This window comes from Peromyscus californicus, unplaced genomic scaffold, assembly GCF_007827085.1.
Source record: "Peromyscus californicus insignis strain IS unplaced genomic scaffold, ASM782708v3 Scaffold_23__1_contigs__length_62951481, whole genome shotgun sequence".
Taxonomy (NCBI): Eukaryota; Metazoa; Chordata; class Mammalia; order Rodentia; family Cricetidae; genus Peromyscus; species Peromyscus californicus.
The window spans coordinates 37,494,321-37,519,343 of NW_026294534.1; the positions used below are offsets into that span (position 1 = coordinate 37,494,321).

The 25,023-nt window shown below is 42.8% G+C and overlaps 1 protein-coding gene across 2 annotated transcripts; it reads left to right on the forward strand.

The window, feature by feature from the left end:
* Positions 1-102: 102 nt before the first annotated feature.
* Casp3 (caspase 3) lies at positions 103-23,421 on the forward strand. Of its 2 annotated transcripts, none has more exons than XM_052752245.1 (7): positions 103-201; positions 11,765-11,832; positions 11,919-12,043; positions 16,073-16,201; positions 17,324-17,499; positions 17,751-17,871; positions 21,657-23,421. In XM_052752245.1, exons 2-7 carry the CDS (start codon positions 11,780-11,782, stop codon positions 21,884-21,886), a joined length of 834 nt encoding a protein of 277 aa, XP_052608205.1. In that variant the 5' UTR covers positions 103-201; positions 11,765-11,779; the 3' UTR covers positions 21,887-23,421. The 2 variants fall into 2 exon arrangements, with proteins under 2 accessions (XP_052608205.1, XP_052608206.1); XM_052752246.1 differs by lacking the exon at positions 103-201 and adding an exon at positions 560-583.
* Positions 23,422-25,023: the final 1,602 nt, after the last annotated feature.

Below are 25,023 nucleotides of genomic sequence, written 5' to 3' on the forward strand. Positions count from 1 at the left end.
GGGGCGGAGCACCGACCCCGGCTGAGAAAACAAGTCTGGACCGGCGCGCACGAGGCGGGGGTTTGGGGGAGGGGCCGGGGCGGGCCGTGGGCGGGGCGTGGCGTGGGCGGGGCTAGGGCAGCGGGGGTAGCTGCGGTTGCCGTGCAGGAGCTGGTGAGATCGAAGCCGGGTGTCCTGCGTCGTGGATCTTGGAGCGGCTCGGTAAGTGCTGGGGGCCCTCACCCCTTCCCGGGCCTGCGCCGCCGCCGGGAGCCGGCGTCCTCAGCCTGCCCGTTGTACAGCTGCTTCGAGGAGGTGGGGAAAACAGGCGATCTGGGTGGAGGATCCCTTTGTGTTGCCTCCTGGCTTGCTTAGGCATGCACCAAAGGCAGAGAAGCTGGAAACCCCGCAGGGGGCGCGATCCCGAGCTGGGAGCCCAGACCCGGGAGGCCGAGCCAGTGTCCCTGAGCCCGGGTGAAGCGAGGCTGGACTCAGACCCCCGAGCCTGGCGCACGCGCCGCGCCGAGGAGCAAAAGGCGGAGCCCCGGATCGGTAGATCGCCCCGAGCACAGAGCTTCTGGGGCGGGAACTGGGCAGGAAGGGGGTGAGCTCGGAGGCGGGTGAGCTTAGAGGCCGGGTGGCGGGAGATGGCGGGAGGTGGCGGGCTCCTAGAGCCCTAGGCCGAGGCGTGGACCCGGGAGCAAAGGATGGATAAGGGAAATTCTGCCCTGGGGCCTCGAGACCAACCTGATGCTGACCTTGAGGCTAGCTCTAAAAGACATAGCCTCCTACTGCACGAGTGTTTAGTCTCTACCTCTGGTTTTCTCGAGTTCACTGTGTGATTTTGGTTCTTGCAGAGAGCTGATTTTAAGCATTGCTTCCCAACTCTGTGTCTCATCCCGAAGCCTTTCGTGAATACCCCAGCTCATTCCTTTGTTGGTCAGTCACTGTAGGAGCTGCGTTGACATCCCTTGGGTCATGCTCATTTATTGTCACTTATTAGTGATCTACTCTGAAGCCCGGCTTGAGCAGCTGGGTCTTTGCCCCTTTCTCAGTTGAGTCACCCAGGAAACGTCCTTTTCAGGCACCTCTCACGGACCCCACTCCTTCCGCTGTTAGGCTGTTAGTCAAGGAGCCCTGGCCCTTCTGCTGATAAGTCTTTTCCCAACACATTTGCTTATGAATAGGAACTCCTCCTTAGGTTTCTGTTCTTAGTAAACAATTCAAGGGTAAACCTTCCCGTTTCTTCCTTTGCATCAGGCATTTCCTGAAAGCAGATGTGTCATAGCCTCTACTTTTGCTTGTTTCCCAACAAAATTGTGAGCAAACACCACTGTTTAGCATGGTGCCCTCCTTACTGGTGTTTTGGACAAGAGAATGCTCATCCATTTGTTTGATTCCAGTAAAAACGATTCATTGAAATGTGGAGGCTGGTAACACTATGAGTGTGCAGAACAGCAGAAGGAGATCTTGCTAAGCTGGGTGTTTGGCCAGCCACTGGGAAGCCACTTTCAATGTGTTCTGGTGGCCATGGCAAGAGCTTGAATCATCCCCTCCCACAACCCAGTGTTTAAGCTTTGGCTTTGATTTGCTGTCCAGCAGAGTACATTGGAAAGTAAGACTGTTTTAGTGAGTGGACAGTTTATTGAAATGTAGCAATGGACCTGCTTGTTACAGAGTAACAAGTGAAATACTGCACCTAATTAGATCAGATTGCTTTTGTCATTCTGAAGAAAGGTCTTGCCTCCTGCCGTCTTAAGAACCCTATATCAGCCGGGCGGTGGTGGCGCACGCCTTTAATCCCAGCACTCGGGAGGCAGAGCCAGGCGGATCTCTGTGAGTTCGAGGCCAGCCTGGACTACCAAGTGAGTTCCAGGAAAGGCGCAAAGCTACACAGAGAAACCCTGTCTCGAAAAACCAAAAAAAAAAAAAAAAAAAAAAAAAAAAAAAAAAAAAAAAAAAAGAACCCTATATCTTTATCTGATATAAGCAGTTACTGTGCCACTCTGTTTCCCTTTCGAACCTAACAACACACCCACTTCATCACGCCCTTTCTAAAGTTACAACACAGTCCTTATTTTCTTCTAAGACCTTGCATTAGTTCTGGTCTTTGAGTTAGATAATACTTTAAGTTCTACACCAGTGACGGGGCTTTTAAAGAAAGATGTGGAAATTCTTACACCCTTAAGTACTGTTATATATTCATTTAACAAATTTTAAAAAAAAGCATTGAAGAGGAAACTTTCCTCTCTGTGTCTGACCATCCGAAGCCAGGTCCCAAGGCGCTTACCAGCTCATTCATAAATCAGGCATAATCTATACAATCCATAGGGTTGCTGTAAAGATCAGATGAAATAATGTATGTACAATGTTTTGTTGAGTGTGAGGTTCTACATAATAGTTTTTGTTTGGGCCTTTTTGTCCTTACCTTCAATGTTCCCTGTAGAGCTTCTTCATTCTGCTAAAAGTACAATAAAATTATCTAACGAGAACTGAACATGGGCTAGCATCTATCTACCCTGCTGCCGTTTTTAAATACCAGTGAACATGGATAAAAGCTCTGTAAAAGGGTCTGCCTCTTCTGCTACTTCAGACACTCAAGGTCCAGTGCAGCTTTTGCATATAGTTGATAGTCAGTAAATTATATAGTTATCTGTAATTTATACAGACACTTATAAAAGACATTCAGAACCTTCTATTCTGTATTTTATTTATTTCAACAAGAATGCTTTCAAGCTGGGTGGTGGTGGTGCATACCTTTAATCCCAGAACTCAGGCAGAGGCAGGCGGATCTCTGTGAGTTCCAGGCCAGCCTGGGCTACAGAGTGAGTTCCAGGAAAGGCACCAAAGCTACACAGAGAAACCCTGTCTCGAAAAACAAAAAACAAAAAACAAAAAAAAAAAAAAAAAAAAGGAGCATATGGGGTCTTAAGGTCTGCAAGGGCTTTGCTGTTTTCTTTTGTCCCTCCAAAAATTGTGGTCTGAGGGTTTCATTTGGGAGTGGATGAGACTTTGCAGATAGTAAGTGCTCATTCTTTTCGACTTGTAGCACAAGGTCAGGTAGGTTCAGCATACCAGTCTGCTTCCCCTGTTGTGTGGCCCATACCAGAAACAAGAAAACAAGATCATGTATTTGTCCCTAAGTACAACTGAACTGTTCTCTGTAATTTTTTCCCCTTCCCAGCTTTCATCTTTTCACTTTCATTCTATTCTAAACATTAAAAGATTGGCTTTATCAGGCTCAATGGCATCAGTCAGTTCAATGTGTCCCCAAAGGAACTGAGACCAGGTGGGACAGATTTGAAAAACAAAACAAAAAGCCACTGGTGTACTACAGATGAAATCTTTTCCTAACCAGACTATTGTGAAATGGGTGCTCTTTCTGTTTCGTTGACTTAATGTGAAAGTCCCAGCGCTTGTGAGGCTGTGTCCTCACTGAAAGGCAGTCAATACAATCCCGACCTTTCTCAAATTGTTCTGCACAGATACAGGTGGGCTTCCCGGAAGCCACACTGCTACGGTGGCTTCCCCTTCCTATTGACAGGAAGGTAGGTAGACCTATAGAAAACATTCTGATGACTTTCATTGAATGACTGAATGCTTAACTAGATATTTTACATTTATAAATAAATTACCCAGTGGCATGAGAAACATCATAATCATTATCCCTATTTTCTTCATTGCAATAAGTACACTATAGTTGACCTCTTGCATTTACCCACCCACAGGTAGGATTTCAGAGACTAGACACTGAATCTGTATTGAAATGTACAGACTTTTTAGTCATCCACTGATCAACACTGCATAAAAATGTTATGTTGTATTAGGTATCATTAGTAATGAATAGTAGTAGGGATGCTTAGCTTATCTGTAAAAAAAAAAATGCACCATTTTATACAAAGGATTTGGATTTGCTATTTGAGGCAGGTTCTAGAACCAGTCATCCAGGAGTGCTGAGGAACAACGGTATATTTGATTTCAGTTTTTAACCAGTTTCTGTCATGTTGTACATGTTTTAAATCTCACTTAATTGGAGCACTTCGGCTTATGGGTTTTTGTTCCCTTGAAATTAACTGTAGTTCTGTCACTCCTATATGGTGTTGAGCGGTCCAGAGACTATACAGTTGAGTTTGCTACCTGGAGCTGGAGCTGTGACTCTGTCACTTAAAAAGTGATTGACTTTCTAAGTTCCATTTAATTCAGATCTAAAGTGGAACCATTATGCGTCGGTGTTATTGGGAAGCCCAGTTGAAAATACTTGCGCACTGCCCGATCTAGCATGTGTGAACTGGAAGTAAGAGGAATGCTTGCTTGTTAAGTCTTTACTCCTAATTTTGAACATTCGTATCAGAAATGAGGAGTGTTGATTCTTTTGTGTCATTATGAGATTTAGAAAACAGAGACCAGATTTGATGCCTGGGCTCATGAGGTCTTCGTAGGTCAGCCACTGGAACAGCCCGATGATAGGGGACAAATTTCTTCGATGAAAGACACCCCAAACTGAGTCTGGGGAGGTGGTTCAGAATGTCAAGTGCTTGTTATGCAGTCATGGGTACCCGAGTTCAGATCCCTAGCACCCACGTGAAAACTGAAGGTGGTGAACTCTGGCTGTAATCCTACCAAAGATAGGCAGAGCCCAGGACCCACTGCCTTAGTCTAGCCAAAATAGAGAGCTCCAGATTCAGTGAGAGAGTTTTGTCTCAAAAAAATAAGGTGGTAGGCAATAGAGGAAAATACCAAAAGTCTGCCTCTGGCCTCCCTGTGCTCAGGTGTAGGCAAACACACCCTCACACTCATGTATATAACACACACATCTACCTCTAAAAGTGGTTTGTACTAATGTAACATCTCATTCCAAATCCCTACCATAAGCAATCTTTCATTTACCTATTTTGTAATGGGTATTTATTTGTCTTGTTTCAAGTTGTTATTGATACGTTATACCTCACTGTCTAGTTTTTGATTTTAGAAATAACTTCTGTTCCTCTGCCTTAATTCCAAAGATTACTTGTTCTGTGTCCTCCACGGTTGCAAGGGGAAACTGTCAAACACCCGTGTAATAGAAACAAGTTCCAATCTCTTGCTTCTTTAAGGCAAGCACAGCTTGGGGTATTTAAATCTCTGTTTCAGATTAGTGACAGCAAACACATGCCATCATTTCCAAACTTTTGAACAGATGGTTGATGTTGCTTCAGTGATCAGGGGATCTGGGAACTAGAGAAGTCAATCGAAGCCCTAAATTCCAGAATGTCATGAGGCCAAAGGCATTGACCTATAGCTTCTTGGTGACTGTTAAATGTTTTCTGAACTTTTAAAATCATTTGATCTAAACTAACCAGGGATCTTCAGCAAGTCAGAAACAGTCGTGGTGAGTTGTCTGCTGAGCCAGAATGGATTGTTGTGAAACACCGTTTATGTTCTCTACTTTAATAACCTAAGTTCCTGCCATCATCAGGGACCGTCTATACATCCCTGAAGAGATATTTTTTTTTTTAATCCTTCAAAGATGAGATCACCATCCCTAGAATAATTTGTATCCAGCTGGGTATTAGCTAATGGAGATGAGGTAATGCTAAGCTCCCTCCCAAGAGGGTGGATTTGGTACCTCACGTGGAAGAAGCAGATGATGACAAATAGTGTGAATGTACACATGTCTCATGCTAGAAGGATTTTGATTTTGTATGAGAAATGTAGCAGTATATCAAGATGAGCTGATAACAGAGACAGTCTACAGTGTTCAAGTGCTAAGATTGAAATACACTATATGTTATGGTATTGAGAAATTCTTATCAAATAGGAAGATAATATTTTAGCATCTGTTCTAAAAGATTTTTTTCTTTCATCCACTAACTACTTTAGTAAAATAAATTCAATTGTTTTATGGCTAATGCCAAGTGTTTATAGTTCTCTACATTAAGACTCATCTGTCTGAGTTTTTTCTAATTTTCCATAATAGGGTATATGAATAGGAAATGACTACTTAAAAGTCGCCTAATACTTAGTTAAATTCTAACATCGGGGGGCCAGCAAGATGGCTCATCAAGTAAGGTTCTGTGGTGATATATTGCTTGTAATCTAGGAAATAAAGCTTGCCTGAAGATCAGAGGACAGAGCCAGCCACAGAGTTAGCCATAGAGGTCAGGCAGTGGTGGCACACACCTTTAATCCCAGCACTAGGAAGGTTGAGACAGGAAGTGATATGGCTGAGCAGGGAAAGGAATGTAACGCAGGAGGAGACAGCAACTCTCTCACTCAGGCTGAGGAGTTGGTCAGGTGAGAGGTGGTGGCTGTGGCTGCTCTGCTTCTCTGACCTTTCAGCTTTCACCCTGATATCTGGCTCCAGTTTTTTATTAAAAGTCTATTTAGGATCCGTGCAACAAGATTTTTTTTCTACCAAGCCTAACTACCTGAGTTTGTTCGCCAGCATCCACATGGTGTACACAAGAGAACCAGAAACAGCTCCTGAGGTTTGTTGACCTCTGACCTATACTCCCATGCCCCAAAACACACACTAGATTAATTTTTAAATGCAGCTGAAGTCTTACCTTGGCCGGGGCCAGGAAGCAAATGTTACAAAGTTCTGGAAGCTGGTTACTGTGAAGCTTGTATTTGGGTGTGCCAGTCAAAGCAGGGAATAGTTTTATCCCACAGTTGGCATGAGACGAAAGGTTATTAAAACTCAGTTTTCCAGTCTGAGTGACTGTACTATTCGTAGTTCTTGGAAAGAGACCGTTAGGACCGTGATAGTTGGCGGGAACCAGTGAACACTTAGGGTTCTCAAGCTTACACTGAATTCTGTAGGGGGCAAGCTCATGCAGAGGGCTAATTTGGGGACCATGGGGACACTGGCAAAAACTCAAATTCAGAAGTTGTCTAATCTTAGTTTCTAATAAAAGCAAAAGGGGTTTGCTTTCATGTTTAGAGCAATTAAGAGGTACCCCATATCTGTCTGGTCCACACAGACTCCTCATTATTAACATTCCCCCACCAGAGTAGTACATTTGTTAGAACTGATGAGCCTGGTTGACATCACTGTCCCCCAGAGTCTTACAGGTCACAGTAAGGTTCACTCTTGGCACTGTCTGCTTTCAACTGGGGTAAGCGTATGACAACAACTTGTATCCACTTCTGTGGCACAGCAGGGACAGGTTTCGCTGGCTTCAAACACCCTCCGTGATCTCCTCCTCCTCCCCCATAACCCTGTGCCGCCATGATCTGCTTAGGCTCGCCACGTTTTCATCTTTTCCAGAAGGTTGTACAGTGGAAATGGCACGGTCAGCGTTTTCAAAGCTGCTGCTTTGAGTTAGCGATGATGTGTTACAGTCCGCCATGTCTTCCTGATGCGCGACGTGAGCATCTTTTCTCACGCTTCTTTGACATCGTTCTATCCCTGTTGAGTCCCCCTGTGTTGTTTTTTCTTACTTTCTTTTTGTTTTTTGGGGTTTTTTTTTTAACTACACATTTCCCATTGGTTGACCACTGGAAAGATTATGTTCTCCTGAGCCCAAATGTGTATTAAACCATTTGTTCATTTATCTATCTTCTGTCTAGACTCTTAGTGGTGCTGTACTATTCTCTAGTTAATCAAATGAACTGCCCCTTGTTTCTCAACCACACATTGCTGAGTATTTTAGCTTGTGGTCTGCCCACTTCGAAGAGGCATAACTAGAGACAAGTTGATCTGTGTGATATTTCTAGTTCTTGGAAATTTGAGAATTCTTAGTACCTAACACGTTTGTTGTCCATAAGAAACCAAAAGACCCAAACCTGGTAAAAAGGCAAAGAGGAGTGACTGTTTTCTCAGTAGGAGAGCATGCTTATTTTTTCACTCTTTTGGTTTTATGAGATTGTGCAGCCCGGCTTAGAGCTTGCTAGGTGAATCAGACTAACCTCAAACTCGGCAGTCCTCCAGCCTTGGACTCCAGCGTTTTGAGCTTATACGTGTGTGCCACCGGGCCCCACCATTTTTTTTCTTTGCTCTTGAGATAGGGTTGGGGATTGAAACTGCCTAGCATAATCCTGGTGACATGGCCTGCTATGGTTGACCTTATTTTATAAAATAATATTTGATACTGTTTTCTAACATTGAAATGTGTTAAGAAAAAGTTAGAAGATATCGAAGAGTATTACAAAGTAAGTAAGTTGTCAGACATAAATATGGTAAAATGTAAACAGAGATCATGCTGGGTTTCTTTAATTTTTTTTCACTTAGCCTTATAATGCTGGCATTTGTGTTGTTGATATGGACTTCAAGAAAACTGTAAAGGGAGTTAGCCACAGTAACTTGTATGGGTTTACTATAACACTTACTTCTCTGTACTTACACTCAGGGATTTATTTTTGTTTGTCTTTTTGGTTTTTTTCGAGACAGGGTTTCTCTGTGAAGCTCTGGCTGTCCTGGAACTATCTGTAGCCCAGGCTGGCCTTGAACTCACAGAGATCCACCTGCCTCTGCCTCCCGAGTGCTGGCACTAAAAGTGTGTGTCACCACCGCCCTGCTAACACTCTCAGTTTTTATGACTAATGCATAGTCTTCTCTTTCCTTACTTCATCCATCCCGCAGGGCATTTGTAGACACACTCTTAGTAGAGTCAGTTTACTACATCAGACTTCAGTTTTTATGAGCAAATGGGGAGAAACCCCCAAAATATTCCCAGGAGGTCTTATCAGTTTATGTCCCACCCAGTATGTATGAAAATGCCTCTTCCACATACTTGCCAGCTTTGTGTCTGATCTCGTTTTGGTATTACGTGGTAAAATGTAGAGGTACGTCCACAAGAAACTAAAGACATTTGGAGTTTCTTGACTCACAGTTTATCTTCTAAATATAAAGGGAGTGGGCGCCATCTTGTGAGAAGTACCAAGTCCTTCTCTTATCGTTTTCCCGGGCTTCTCTGTTACCTCCGGATACCTTGTACTGGAGCTGTGACTCAGTGATAGAGAACTGACTTGTGCCTGAGGCCCTGGGTCAATCCCCAGCACCTGCCAAACAGATCAATACACTATTTTGCTTTCATTTTCTTTCCTGTGGATGTGCTTGCCCTGTTCTTACCTGAGGTAAATTTCATGTGTATGCTGGACATCTCATCGCATCCCTTCAGACACCCCAGTGTTCCTCTGCTCTTCTTGAATTATTAATTTCCCGTTTCCCACTATGCCATTCTCACTGACCTAGGAAGTATGGCTTAACCAAGAGGCATCCTCTGTCCCCCCTCCCATCCAGCTACTGTTCATTTCTCTCCTGTTCACAGCCAAGCAGGAAAGAACTTTTTGCTACTAACCCGGGATGAGGTGCTTATACGGTTGCTTTTCTCAACCCAGGACAACCATCGGTTCCTTTAAAGTACAATTTTAAAAAAGTTAAATCCTGGCCGCTCAAACAGAAAATAAGCCCATGTCCAGAATTTTATTCACCTGCTAGCTAATGAGTGGAACCAATAAGATGTTAAGTCCAGTTCAAAAAATTGGAAGAACAAGCAAATGTAAAGAGCTGGCTGGGGCGAGAACATTTTACTGGTGGTTATGAAACTAGTTACTTTCTATAAGGCAATAACTATAATTTAGAAGGATTGGTCTTTCTATCAAGTATAAATACATTGTGTCAATACAAGACAAATTTATGTTTTGCTATGGAAAAGAATCACTATGTAGCTGCTACTTTTTATGGCTTAATTTCCTACGAAGTTGGAAAGTGGCCCTAGCCAGCAGTGAGTTATGCAAAAGACTATGCCCTGGGGAATCCAATAATCTAGGGAGTCCTCTGGGTAACACCCGACATCCCACTGAAATGGTATCTAGTCATTTATTTGGCTTGGATTTGCTTGTCCTTGCAGCCCCCACGGTGGCCATGACATGTTCCGTAGTGGCCTTCTGCCCTCATTGAAATAGGCCTTCTGGCAAGGTTGGAAAAGGTGAGCGAGCGTCCCCGAAAGGCTTCTGGGAGTGCTGGCACACCACATCCACCCAGTTTACTTTGCTCTCGGCTCTTCTGCTGACTCCACTTCCTCTAATCAACTTCTAAATCACAGGATGCCCAGACTTAACTGTCTGGATCTATCAACTGTTCGGCTCCAGTTCGGGCCTCCGTCATCTCCCTGGACTATTCCAGAAGGCGTCTCCCTGGGCCCTGTGCTCTAGCAGGCAGAGTGTGCAGTCCTCTTCGGCTTTAGCTATTGCAATGTTCTCGCCTCGTTATTGGTCCTAAGACCTTGTGTGATCTTGCCCTTCCTATCTCCCTGCCCCAGCACTAGTCCAACTGGTCTTACTGTACCTTGAGTAGAGCAAATTGTTCCCAGGCCTTGGATCTAGCTGATGTTTACCACCCCCGGGGCAGGGGCAGCCTCCCTCTGTATCATTCCGATCTCAGAGACGACTCCCTGACCACCCAGCTAAAGTAGCCTATTCTCCCAGTTCTTTCTCCTTTTTCATTTTTCTCATGGCCCCGACAGTAGCTGAAACCTTAGTTTCTATCTCAATTCTTTCTTTCTAGAATTCAAGTTTCTTTTCTTTTCAAAAAAATGTATTTATTTAATATGTATAGTGTTCTGCCTGCATGTATCCCTGCAGGCCAGAAGAGGGCATCAGATCTCATTACAGATGGTTGTGAGCCACCATGTGGTTGCTGGGAATTGAACTCAGGACCTCTGGAAGAGCAGCCAGTGCTCTTAACCGCTGGGCCATCTCTCCAGCCCGAATTCAAGTTTCTTGAAGGTAGACCTGGCACAAAAAAGTGTATGCTCTCTACATATTTGCCTGCTGAATAAAAGCATGGTACACCCCACTTTTGCTCACGTCCTCCTGTGGTTTTCTAGAAAGCCTACCAGAATAAAAAATTGTAGAAAGCAAAGGAATGCAAACCACTGGCTTTTGAAGACGAACGAAGCACTATCCTCTTCTGTGGTTAAACTGAAGGGGTCACTTCCTCTTCTCTGTATTCTTTCTCCACTGTTCCCAAAGGCACCCCAAGGGGCGGGGTGGGGCGGGGCAGATAGTAGAATCTTAGCTTTGGGGACTTCCGTGAAGCTGTCCTGGTAGTTCTGATTTTAGCATAGGACTGAGGTTCAAAGTTGTATTTTGATTGAAATATTTGACCTAGATATTGGCCTTCTAGAGTCTGAAGATTCATTCAGGATTTTTAGCACTTGTTTATGTTTTATTTCTGTTTGTCTGTCTTCTTTATTTGGGGAGGCATACTCCCATGGCAGTGTCTTTCCTTCTAGAGAATTCTAGAAGAAAAGGAGCTGGCTTCCTTAGCACAGCAGGTGAGGAGAGGGGCACACGTCCTGTATTTGTGGACATAGTCACTTAGTATTAGAAGTCAAGTTTCTGAGTGGGAGACTCTGGAGGTTTGGAAGTCCCTGGGGCCCTCACCTTTGTGACATCGTGTTATGTGACCTTAATATACGATTAGTGTTTGGGTTTTGTTTTAGTTGTATTGAGCTAGAAGCCGAGTTCCAGTAAATAACTGATTTCGTTGGGTGACCAGGGAAAGAAGGTGTTATCTGTTTTATAGGCAGGGGCACATGAAAGGGAGGAAAGAGAAAAAGAAAGACGGAGCTACTACCCACTCTGTTCTTGATATATAATTCACAGTTAAGGAAGAGCAAGCAAGGATAAGGGGCCTACACTGTGGTGCCATTGCAAAGGATCATGGTCCACACATCTGCCAATAGCAATGGAGACAAAACAAGAACTCCAAGAGAAATAAGCATAGCATTGCTAATATACTGCTCTGGCTCTAGAATGATTTGTTATGGGTAACATCTCTTTTTTTTCTATATTCTAGTTAAGAAAAGTGACCATGGAGAACAACGAAACCTCAGTGGATTCCAAATCCATTAATAATTTTGAAGTGTGAGTACTTATTTCTTTTTATTTGTTGTTAAGGCACATTCTCCACCTACCCCAGGCTAACTAACTGTCGCTTGATTTCCATGCAGAAAGACCATCCATGGAAGCAAATCAATGGACTCAGGAATATATCTGGACAATAGTTATAAGATGGATTACCCTGAAATGGGGGTGTGCGTAATAATTAATAATAAGAACTTTCATAAAAGCACTGGTACGTATCTAACAAAATTTTTTTTAAACATTTCAAATATGTATGCCATTTCTACTGGATATAACATGAAAAGCAATATCAGTGTGTTATGAGTCAGTAAACTGATACAGAAAAAAAAAAAAAACCCACAAAAGTGGAGATGCGCTGGAACCTTACAGGTCCCACATGCAATATGAACTCTTCGTCCATGTTCAGAATCTCTGCCTCTCCTGTGACTGTGAACGGTTGGATTCTGCTGCTACCCAACAAAGCCAATACCTTGAGAGGCTGAGTGATGTGTGGGAGCCCACAGAGGTTTCCTAGTGAGATCTGAGCTTGCTTTACCCAGCAGGCTGCATAAGGGGATGGATTGACTGTGTGCATGGTTACCAGGTGTTTGGAAGGGTCTGCACTTGGCTATGCTAGGGGGAGGTCTTTTGCCCCACTCCTTGGCATTCCTTTAAAAAGCCCTTTAGAAAAGACAGAAGGGGCCAGTGGATTAGGACCCAGGCCCTCCCGAGGCTATCCTATGTTTCTATCTGTCTCTCTCTCCCCTCTGTATCTATTTAAATCTCTTATCCCTCACTCCTCAAGAGTACCCTGGGAAAAAAGATAAGGGTGAGCCCTGCACAGTGATGGGAGAAGAAAAGGTTTCATAAGCAACAAGCCAGCAGGGATGAAGATGAATGACTGGCACCTGAGGTCCTCTGCCCTGGGGCAGCTGAGAAAGTGTCTCTAGCATCCTTTGCAGGGGCCCTTAACTTACAGCCTCACGCAAGTGGGCGTGACCCTAAGGTCATTCCTTAGTTCTAGGATACAAATTCAGGCCTCTTACCTCAGGCTTGAGGTTGCTGAGTTATCCCCACCCTGTGCCACATTTCCCATTTGCAAGTCTGTGTGCCTGGCTTCAGGCACAGTCTGCTTCTGTGTTTACAACTATTATTTAATTGAGGCCTTTATCCCAGCCCAAGAATGCATGCACAGGAAAAGGAATGGTGTTTTCTACTAATCCTGTGAGTAGTTGTCGGGTTGTGCCATAGATCTCCCACCCTCCAATGGAAGGCTGCATATCCAAGGGTATGTGGGCAGCAGGAAGTGGACTTGATGGTATTTGTTTTGTTTTGGTGTTTTGAGACAAGAGTGTCTCTGTAGTTTTAGTGCCTGTCCTGGAACTCACGCTGTAGACCAGGCTGGCCTCGAGCTCACAGAGATCCGTCTGTCTCTGCCTCCCGAGTGCTGGGATTAGGATAATTCCTTTTTTTAAAAACTTTTTTGTTGTTGTTGTTTTGTTTTTGTTTGTTTTTTGGGTTTTTTTGTTGTTGTTTTTGGGTTTTTTTGAGACAGGGTTTCTCTGTGTAGCTTTCTGCCTTTCCTGGATCTCGCTCTGTAGACCAGGCTGGTCTCGAACTCACAAAGATCCGCCTGCCTCTGCCTCCCGAGTGCTGGGATTAAAGGCGTGCACTTCCACCGCCCAGCCATTGATGTCTTTTTTTAAAAAGAGGACACAAAGTTGGGTGGGAAGGGAGGGGTCATGGTCCTAGAAGGAGCTGGGGGCACAGGGGTGAATATGACGAAAATATACTGTATGAAATTCTCAAAGAACTAATTGAGAAAACGAGAAAAAATAAAATTAAAGAGGAAGAAAAGGAGGGGAAAAGGACAAGAAAATGGGGGTCAGTAGAGTGCTTGAGACATAGTTCTATCCACAGTTCCACATAAACCCTGGGTCATGGTACATTCCTGTAATTCCATCACTGTCACTTGGGAGGAAGAAGTAGAAAGATGCCAGCCTGGGCTAATGGGACCCTGTCTCAGCAACAAAAACCAACAAAACCAAACCTTACCTCAGCATCTTTACTTCTAGCAGTTAGCGTCCAGTATGTGTGGCTGAGCTGTACTGATGATCTTTAGTCTTCATTGGTACCTCCTTGATGGTCTGTAGTCCTCATTGGTACCTCCTTGATGATCTACAGTCCTCATTAGTACCTCCTTGATGATCTACAGTCCTCATTAGTACCTCCTTGATGATCTACAGTCCTCATTGGTACCTCCTTGATGGTCTGTAGTGTCATTGGTACCTCCTTGATGGTCTGTAGTCCTCATTAGTACCTCCTTGATGGTCTGTAGTCCTCATTGGTACCTCCTTGATGATCTACAGTCCTCATTAGTACCTCCTTGATGGTCTGTAGTCCTCATTAGTACCTCCTTGATGATCTGTAGTCCTCATTGGTACCTCCTTGATGATCTACAGTCCTCATTGGTACCTCCTTGATGGTCTGTAGTCCTCATTGGTACCTCCTTGATGGTCTGTAGTCCTCATTGGTACCTCCTTGATGATCTACAGTCCTCATTAGTACCTCCTTGATGGTCTGTAGTCCTCATTGGTACCTCCTTGATCTGTAGTCCTCATTAGTACCTCCTTGATGGTCTGTAGTCCTCATTAGTACCTCCTTGATGGTCTGTAGTCTTCATTGGTACCTCCTTGATGATATGTAGTCCTCATTGGTACCTCCTTGATGATCTACAGTCCTCATTGGTACCTCCTTGATGATATGTAGTCCTCATTGGTACCTCCTTGATGATATGTAGTCCTCATTGGTACCTCCTTGATGGTATGTAGTCCTCATTGGTACCTCCTTGATGGTCTGTAGTCCTCATTGGTACCTCCTTGATGGTCTGTAGTCCTCATTAGTACCTCTTTGGTGGTCTGTAGTCTTCATTGGTACCTCCTTGATGATATGTAGTCCTCATTGGTACCTCCTTGATGGTATGTAGTCCTCATTGGTACCTCCTTGATGGTATGTAGTCCTCATTGGTACCCTCCTTGATGCCAATAAGAGGTTCTCCTTCCCTTCTTCCCTCAGTCCTCTTCTTGCACCATGTGGATGGACACCAGGGATCAAATTCATGTTATCAGGCTTGGCAGCAGATGTCCCTGAGCCAGCTGAAAGGTCCCCAACTTTATCAGTTGAACAAGTTTGCTTCCTTCCTTCCTTCTTTTAAAACCAAGCATCTCTCCTGCTAACCATGCATGTATGAAGGGCAGGTGTTTAGCTCATTTGTGTTCTGCATCTCTCACATGAACAAACGAGCTAGTAATAAGCATCTTGTGATGGTTGGAATGACCGAATATTACCCACGGAGCAGAATACCTGATTAGCAATACTAAGCCGATAATATTTGTGGATTTTCCCCCAAAAAAAAGATGTGCAAGAGAGCTGGGCAGTGGTAGCACGCGCCTTTAATCCCAGCACTGGGGAGGCAGAGCCAGGCAGAGCTCTGTGAGTTCAAGGCCAGCCTGGTCTACAGAGCAAGATCCAGGACAGGCACCAAAACTACACAGAGAAACCCTGTCTTGAAAAACCAAAAAAAGAAAGAAAAAAAAAAAAAAGATGTGTAAGTAATACTGTCTTAAAACTGATTGAACCTAGAATCAAATATAGTGTCTGTGAGGTAAATCATATAAACAAAACTAAGATCACATACTTTTTTTCTATCTTTCTACAGTTTATTGAATGGATATTATCATGTTACATGAAATAAATTAGTGATTTTTAAAAAGATCAGTGACCATTTCTCCATGGTCTTAGAAAATATTCATCATGAACTGAGTTTGGCGGCCTGTGCCTATAACCCCAGCACTTGGGAGGATTATTATGAGCTCAAGACCAGGTTGGGCTACAGCATGAGACTTTGCCAATGAATGAATGAGTGAGTGAATCAGGTGGTGACATAGTGCTTCATCATATAAACAAATCACAATTTATCAGGCAAACCCCTATTGCCAGGCATCTGAAGTCCCCTCTTGTTTTTGCTGTTGAAGCTGCTGTGCAGGATGTCCCCGCCACGACAGCTTGCAGCAGCAAATACAATGAAGTGTCTTGTGTGCTAACAGATTGCAGACTCTGTGGCTATCATCAAAATAAGTAGACTTTTCTTAACATTTAAAAGGAAGAGTTCATTGGTTGTGTTAATTGCTGAATAGCTCATTTAATCTCAAAGCAGTTATTCTTTTACATCGCAATTAAGAGAAGTTCTTTCTGTCCCAAGGAATGACCCCTCGGTCTGGTACCGATGTCGATGCGGCCAAACTCAGAGAGACATTCATGGGCCTGAAATATGAAGTCCGGAATAAGAATGATCTTACTTGTGAAGAAATTGTGGGATTGATGGATAAGGGTAAGAAGGAACTAACTAAAAGAGTTAAAGGAAGCATCTAACAACTGGACAAAGGACAGAGATGAAGTGTCTGCAGAACTCAGCCAGAAATGGCACATCCATACCTCAACCCTACACACACACACACACACACACACACACACACACACACACACACACACACACACACACACACGGCTCGGGGACCTTGGCAGAAGATGGGGCAGAAAGAGTTTAAGAGCCAGCGTCTGGGGAGGACCAGAGGGAGACATGACAGGAAGTCTACACTCAGGAACTCAGAGCAGTTGGGGCTGCCCACTCAGGGTCAAGGCAGTCAGCATTCTGACATGAAAGGGAGAGGGACTCACGAGGCTCCACCTCTAGGCTGGGGCGCTCTTGACAGTTGGTGGCCGCTGGAGGAGGGCAAGCCCATTTTCTTTAAGGGTATAGTCCCTGGTAGGTTGGCCATGCTCCAGTAGCATGTGGCCAGCACAAATTGGACCCTGTGATACTTAACAAAATAAAACATAAAGTTGGGAAGTTGGGAGGAAGGATCCAGGAAAAGTTGGGTGTGTATGTATGGGGATAAATATGATCGAATCACTTGTATAGAGTTCTCAAAGAATTAATAAAAATACTACATTAAAGAAGAATGACTTTCACTGGGCAATTTTACTTTATGGTCTAGCTATAATTAGACCATATATGATGATTAGAGGCATAAAAGTATGCCTCTGCCTCCCAAGTTCTGGGATTAAAGGTATGTGCCACCATACCCGGCTACTTATTTATATATTTTAGAAAAAGTTTAAAAGAATTTTTTTTTTCAGTCATGTAACCCCCGGAAATGATTCCAAACATGCTCTGCCTCTGTTAGATTTGGATAATCTTATAATTCTATTCTCGATTTCTTCCTCTTTTGGGCATGGTGTAAATCAGTAACCCCAGAAGTCAGGAAGCTAAGGCAGGAGGGAAGATCGTGAATTCAAAGCTGTCTTGGTCCAGTTAGAAAACTGGATACAAATCAAACAATGGCAGATTCTTTGTTATATTCTCATACAGTGTCCTAACGTTTCAAATGAAACTTGCAAAGTGTGTCTGTGTCTTTGTTTTGTCTCACGTTATTTCTGAACGCCTTCCCAGTTTCTAAAGAGGACCACAGCAAAAGGAGCAGTTTTGTTTGTGTGATTCTAAGCCACGGCGATGAAGGAGTCATTTATGGAACAAATGGACCCATCGACCTGAAAAAGCTAACTAGTTACTTCAGAGGTGACTACTGCCGAAGCCTGACTGGAAAGCCCAAACTCTTCATCATCCAGGTAGTGCGCCGCCGAGCAGCTCCATGCCCGCTTGAGAAGAAATTAACGTACTTATTAGTATTTACCTTTTGTTCTGGGGCTCCGGGACCACTATAGCTCTATTTATTTAAACCACCACTTGGAAAATAATGGAGTCCATTTCAATGTTGCTCTTATATCAGGAAGACTTAACAAATTTCTACACCGCTCTTACAGTTTTTAGATGTAAGTTGTGTGTTTTTTAAAAGAAAAGTTTGTTTTCTACCACACAGGCCTGCCGGGGTACGGAGCTGGACTGTGGCATTGAGACAGACAGCGGAACTGACGATGACATGGCATGCCAGAAGATACCCGTGGAAGCCGACTTCCTCTATGCTTACTCCACGGCACCTGGTAAGAATGCTTCAAAGGAATGTTCTGTGTGGACTGTAGATGAATGACATGACTAGCGTTAGAGTTGAGCAGTAAGGACTATGTTTTAAAGGCTACTAAGATTTTTATATGACCTCACAAAGATTTTTACACCCTTAAAATAACTAACATGTTGTCTTATTTTTCTGTTGCCATGACAGAACATGATGGCCAAGGCAACTTACAAAAGAAAATGCTTAATTTGGAGTCCATTGTTACAGAGGGTTAGAGTCCATAGCTATCATGGAGAGAAAGGGGAGGTGGGGCATGGCAGTCGATAAGCAGGTGTGGTGCACATCTGTAAGCATATATATAGCACACGGCAGAGAGAACTAACTGGGAATGGCATGGGTTTCTGAAACCTCAAAGCCCACCTGACATACCTCCTCCATCAAGGCCACACCTTCTAATCCTCCCCAAATAGTTCCACTGACTAGGGACCAAGTATTCAAACATGAGCCTATGGGGGCACACACACACACACACACACACACACACACACACACACACGGGGGGGAGGGGGGTATTAAGTGTGTGGGTGTGGACCTATATGTATATATGTGTGTGTCATTGTAGAGGAGAAAACTGACTCCCACAAATTGTCTTCTGAGTTCCATGTGCATTATGGCACATGCACAACCATACACACAAGTAAGTAAACAAATAAATCTATTAAAACAAATAAACAAAATATACTCAATCTTGTTTCTTTTATCCACTGGGTATCTTAAATTATTCTATCTGTCTTTTTCCTCTGGGCTTTTCCCATTCTCTTACTTCTTTAAATCTTACTCTTACTCCATGGATTGGTGGGTGGCTAGGTGGCTGGCCCCTGAAGTCTTCCTTTCTCTCTGGCTCCTCTTATTCTTTTACCCAGGATTTCTCCTTCTATATAGTCTCTCTGCCTGCCAGCCCTGCCTATCCTTTCTCCCGCCTCTCTATTGGCCATTCATTTCTTTATTAGACCATCAAGTGTTTTAGACAGGCACAGTAACACAGCTTCACAGAGTTAAACAAATGCAACATAAACAAAAGTAGCATACCTTAAAAATAAAAGTGAAAGGGTTTTAAGGTAAACATAGTAAGACTATATACAATAACAATGTATCCAGTAAGGTTTACATTCACAATATTCTGTCCATTTGTGGTTAGCATATTCAGAATAATGCATTGTCTGTCCTATCTAGTGAATCCAAAATTTTGCACCTAATTTGCTTTCTATCATAACTAAGGAAAACTGCAACTATAACTAACTAGTCTTCAACTCCATCAAAGACCCAGAAGGATGTAATGTTATCTAATAACAGAGACATTTGGCTGTCTGAACAGTCACCTAAAGTTCCTCTGCAACCTTGGGGCATCTATCTTCAGCCTACAGGCCCAAGCATCTGGCAGACTTTTCTATGAAGCAGGAATTTTGGACTGTCCTACTTTGTTTTGGCAAAATTTGTCACTTTCCTCTGTGTTCTGCAGAATATCTGACAGACTCTTCCTTTTTTTTTTTTTTTTAAGATTTATTTATTTACTATGTACACAGTGTTCTGTCTGAATACTATAAAAGGGCACCAGATCTCATTGTAAATGGTCATGAACCACCATGTGGGTGCTGGGAATTGAACTCAGGACTTCCGGGAGAGCAGCCAGTGCTCTTAACCTCTGAGCCATCTCTCCAGCCCCCTGGCAGACTCTTTTGTGAAGCAGGAATTTTGAAGGACTGTCCTGCCTTGTTTTGGCAAAGTTCAGCAGTCTTTTTCCTATATGTCCTGCATGTCTAGTCTGCACAGCACATTGTCAGCAGTCAAAGGCAAGAGCAGTTTCTTTGTCCAGTGGCTAGTCTTGCCACAATGAAAGAAAACTTTATAAAGAGTTTCTTCAATGCTCATCATCTTCTCTGAAGTAAATTGGTGCTGCCAGGAGCAGATGTGTATCATTGTCACGAAAAGCTCTAAGTTAACAAAACATTTTAAATGCCACATTCTGTAGGTCTTTGAAAGGTTTGAAGACCATCTATCTGTCTAAAATATATCACTATATGATCTAGAAAGCATACCTAACATGTCTACAATTTTTTGGGGTTTTTTTTTTTTTCTTTTTGGTTTTTCGAGACAGGGTTTCTCTGTGTAGCTTTGCGCCTTTCCTGGAACTCACTCTGTAGCCCAGGTTGGCCTCGTACTCACAGAGATCCGCCTGGCTCTGCCTCCCGAGTGCTGGGATTAAAGGCATGTGCCACCACCTCCCGGCCATATCTACAATTTTGATTGTTATAAATAACAATCTATGTTTCAAACACTAACCTGTGTTTCCTGATTAGCCTATATAGTTTATAATAACAGCTTTCAAAAACTGGAATATTACCCTGCATTTTTAAATGCATAGGTATAATACCTTAAACAAGAATATAAACATATATACAATATGTTGTAATAAAAATAACCTTAAATTTTTATCAATATACAAAAATCCTTTAAACAAGAGTAGAAACATATACAGTGTAACAAAATAAACTTTAAATTTATTTGATTCTATATTCCCCTAAATGATAACAAACATCCATAACCATCAAATAACCAAAGACCATCCACACCCCCTAACTCTTGGAAATGTGGGCATAGTTTTCTCTAAACTGCTTCCTGCTGTCTGTGGATGAAGTATCTTTAGGGTCCCAGAGAGAAAACTTCAGATAATGGCCAAGTCCTGGGAAGACCAGCAGTAACCTTTGCTGATAGATATCACCTGTCAAGATTCAGGAGGTCTCACCTGATCAAACCTGATCCAACCTGATCCATATTAACCCTGAAAGAATCCACAATCCACAGCCTCTCATCTCCTGTGGAAACAAAACTCTTAAAGCATTTTTTGATTTCTATTTGACAAATATATTTTTTGACTTTTTTAAAAGTTAAGGCATTCCTAAAGTGCATAGGATGATTTATTTCAACAGTCCTTCTTTCAATTCCAAGCTGTCCTTTGCTTTTCAACAATCAAAAAATGCAAAATCAACACAATAACATACAGGATCCAGACTTCCCGTGTATTTCCCATCTTATGTGTTTATTTTCTTTTACTCTTTAAATACTTTATTTTATAAACTTTTTTCTATGACTATACCCTTTTCCTTTTCTTAAGCCTACACACATTTGTTAAACACACTGTAGCCTGTTTAGTAGTTTTTCTGTCTGGACCTCTTTAACTGCGTATCTCTAGTCTTTTTTGGACCATACTAGCAAACTTTAGACTGCTAAGGTACACCTGGATCCTCTACATGCAGCTTTCGCCTGGCTTGGCCTGCTTCTCCAGTCGTGAAAGCCAAGCGTGAAACTCGCAGCCGGGTGGTTGAGGTTTGTCTGACCAGGAACTGCATTCAACCTTGCTTGAGCTCTAGAATGCCAATGCTTGCACTGTGGTGGGAATTTTTACTTAATTTTTTGTTCCTACTTAATGTACTAGTTGTTCAAGGGCTCAGTGACTTGCAGAAACTGTCCGGATGAAACTCTTAAGGAGCCTCATCTTTTCGTTCATTTGTTTGTCTTTGACTCGGCTTTCTTAAGCCCTGTGTGGAAATAAGGGCCCACGTTGGAATGCCAGGATGTTGTTGTTTGTTTTCTGGCTCTTCACAGAGCTAAACAAACACAATATAAGCAAAAGCAACACACCTTAAAATAATATTCTACAGCATTTTTGTTGTGATCCTGTAAACATGTGTAAGATCTGCTAAAATGATGGCATGAAGTAATGGCGGCTGTGGTGCTTTGTGTTTTGCCTTGTAGGTTACTACTCCTGGAGAAATTCAAAGGATGGGTCCTGGTTCATCCAGTCACTTTGTGCCATGCTGAAACTGTATGCCCACAAGCTTGAGTTTATGCACATTCTTACTCGCGTTAACCGGAAGGTAGCAACAGAATTCGAGTCCTTCTCCCTTGACGCCACTTTCCATGCGAAGAAGCAGATTCCGTGTATTGTGTCTATGCTCACAAAAGAACTGTACTTTTACCACTAAGGAAACGATTGGGGGTTTATTTCTCTTCGTTTTGTTTTGAATGCCAAATGGGGAAATGGTTTCAGGCGTTTAAATAAAATCTGATGTTCCAGATGGTACTTTGAACCGTACCACTTGCCCTAGCAATGCAACCACAGTGCAGCTACCTCAAGTTCAACGTCAGGTAGTTGAAGTGGAATTGAATTAGGAACAAATAAATGTCAATGATGGTACTATCATAATAGAGGAAATTACAAATTTACCCTTTTTTTATAATTAGTAAGATTTGCTGATACTATGAATTTTAAAGTAATTATGAAGAAATTAAACATGATTTTATACTCCCTATTCACACTAAGAATGTCATTCTAGTTTTTGTTAAACTATAGACATAATGGTGTCAAATGATACATCTTGGAACTTGAATCCGTAGGCAGAGTCAAAGGCTTGAACCTTTATTTTGGAAGTGATGTATGGAAATGAAGCATTGGACCACCAGTAGCATTCATTATAGCTGCTGGTTTTGTGATGTGTCCTGAGCATGTATTTGTTATTTAAAAAAAAAAAATCATGTTTTATTGTTGAAAAAAAATCGAGTATTTATGTGAGAGGAAAACGTGAGTGAATTTGGTTGACTCTGAAGGCTATCATACATCAGTAGTGGACATGATGGCAAGGTGCTAAGGCTACCAGCATTTGTTTCTTACTTCTTCTTATACAAATCAGGTTAGTTTTACAGACCAGCAAAATATCTAGAGGACGGTTATGGAACAGCCTCCAATTGTTGATTATTAGAATGAAATAAAGAAATTCTGCAGGAAAGTATTAAAATACCAGCTATAAAACAGAATCTAAGGTGAGGAGGAATGAATCTACTGTAATTGGAGAAATATGGTTTTAGCCAGAGCAGAGACGTGGCAGAGCCAGCCAGCCACAGGCACAGCTTCAGAAAGGAATACCAGCTGGGCTCACTCACGAGTGCTCATTTGTGGGAATGATGTCCCCAAGGTCCAAGTCGCCACGGTGAGAAAGTGAGCCAGATCAGAAACTTCTGAGAAAGGGCTTTCCCAAAGTGGTGAGAGTCTCGAGAAAGATCCCTGAACTCCATGTGCAGAGTCTGTAAGCATGCTGAGTTTTCTGTTGAAGTTTACAATAAAAGGAAACCAATGGTGACGTATGGATCGTCACCAGAAATGAAAGGACCATGGCACACAGGACTTGGGAGACATCTAGTCACAGACCCTGCAGCCCACATGGGAAGCTGCAGAATGGAGTCCAGCTGTATCAGAGAGGCTGTGCTCCAGGCTTTTCCTCATTCATGAAGGTGCTGAGCCATTGCTGGCTAGCCGGATATATCCAGCATTTCACATAAGCTTCCTTTTTGCTCAAAGGAAGGAAGGAACTCACATTTATGATGGGTAGATTATTGTTTAGACTGGATCTGTAAACTCTAAGTAAATGTAGCATGTGATGGTATCTTAAAGTGTGTTCCCATGTATCAATTTTATAAGAGTTTGTTGACTTTATTTCAAAACATAAATTCAGATTTAAAATTATCAGTGTATTTGAGTTTTTTTGTTATCGATACTTTTGGTGTTGTGATAACTAAGTGAAAGTTAAAATAGTTTTAACCCAGAGCTTAATTTAGGAGATTCAGCAGGGCCCTAATCTAATATTTTGAGGTGTTGGCAAGTGACAAGACCTGAGGGGATGGATATGATTTAAACCCTGAAAAAGAATATAGGAAAGGAGGGGTTTATCTCTTCCAGTGTTTACATAATCACAGCTGCTATAAAATCAAGAACAAAACTGGATCAAGGAACTTATTCCCAAGGAGTAGAGTGGCATGAATATTTTTTATTCAGCCTCTTTAACCTGTGGCTAGGGGCTGGAGAGATGGCTCAGTGGTTAAGAGCACTGGTTGTCCTAAATAAATCTTTTTTTAAAAAATCTTTAGCTCTCTATAATGTTCTAAGAAAAAGCTAGCCTATTTTAATTTCCTTGCTATATAAAAAGGTCTCAGATATTACAAAGGAAAGTGGGGCTATGGCGCTGGAAGTAGCTAATTGGATAGAAACGCAAGAACCTGAGTTTGATCTCCAGAATGCATGTTGAAAAGCAAGTGTGGTGATGCACACTTGTTTGTATTCTAGCAGTGGTGAAGATAGTTGAACTCCTGAGGCACACCGGCCAGCCGGCCTACTCTTCTTAGCAAGCTCCAGGCCAATGTGCTGAGTAGTTGAGGAATGGCACCTGAGGTTAAGCACTGGCCTACACATACACAAGATAAAACCATCAACCCGGTAGGAAAATGGACCAAGTATATGAAGAGACCAGGAACAAGAAAGAGCACATGTGCCTTAAATCCAGAAAAAGAGCTTAATTTCTCCCATCCTAAAAGGAGGAATGTAAACTCAAGTATCCTCTGCCAGACTGGCAGGTATCACCCAAGTGCTGGAGTTAGAGGCATGCATCGCCGTGTCTAGCATGTGTTATGGATTTTGTTTTGTTTTGGTTTTTTTAGACGATTTCTTTGTGTAGCTTTGGAGCCTTTCCTGGGACTCACTTGGTAGCCCAGGCTGGCCTTGAAGTCACAGAGATCCGCCTGGCTCTGCCTCCCGAGCGCTGGGATTAAAGGTGTGCGCCACCACAGCCCGGCTTGTGTTATGGATTTTTAAGACATGTTGCATGAATGTTTGTGAGATGGGTGGCATATTCATAGGAGTAAGATGACTAATTTTCCCTTCCCAAGCCGTAGTGAACCAGATCTCTTTTCTTGGATAACTCTTTCCATGATCCTCTTAAAAAGGAGAGACAAACTCACGAAGAAAATGATAAGGAAATTGAGGTTTCTTGAGGATGCAGACCTTATGGATGTGTGGCATTTGGGTTAAGTTTTTCCTGGTACTCAGTTTCCCCTATGTTGGGGAGAAGCCAACTGCAGTTAAAAGGTGTTAAGCCACCAAGGAGCATTCCATTTGAACACCGGGAGACACAGCTACCAAGAAACAGCCATAATGCTCCACGGGTACCTCATATCTAACTCAACTACCAGTCCTTGGTAGGAGTAGTGAAACGGTAAGACTCAAATATGAGAGACTGTGGTCAGAAATGGGTTGTCTGAGTCAGAGGGGAAGCGGATTTTACTGTGAAGTAAC

Coding starts and splice junctions, on each gene's coding strand:
- Casp3 (XM_052752245.1), top strand. CDS start 11,780: ATGGAGAACAACGAAACCTCAGTGGATTCCAAATCCATTAATAATTTT. Junction 17,500..17,750: donor CCAAACTCTTCATCATCCAG/GTAGTGCGCCGC, acceptor TCTACCACACAG/GCCTGCCGGGGTACGGAGCT. Junction 17,872..21,656: donor TGCTTACTCCACGGCACCTG/GTAAGAATGCTT, acceptor TTTGCCTTGTAG/GTTACTACTCCTGGAGAAAT.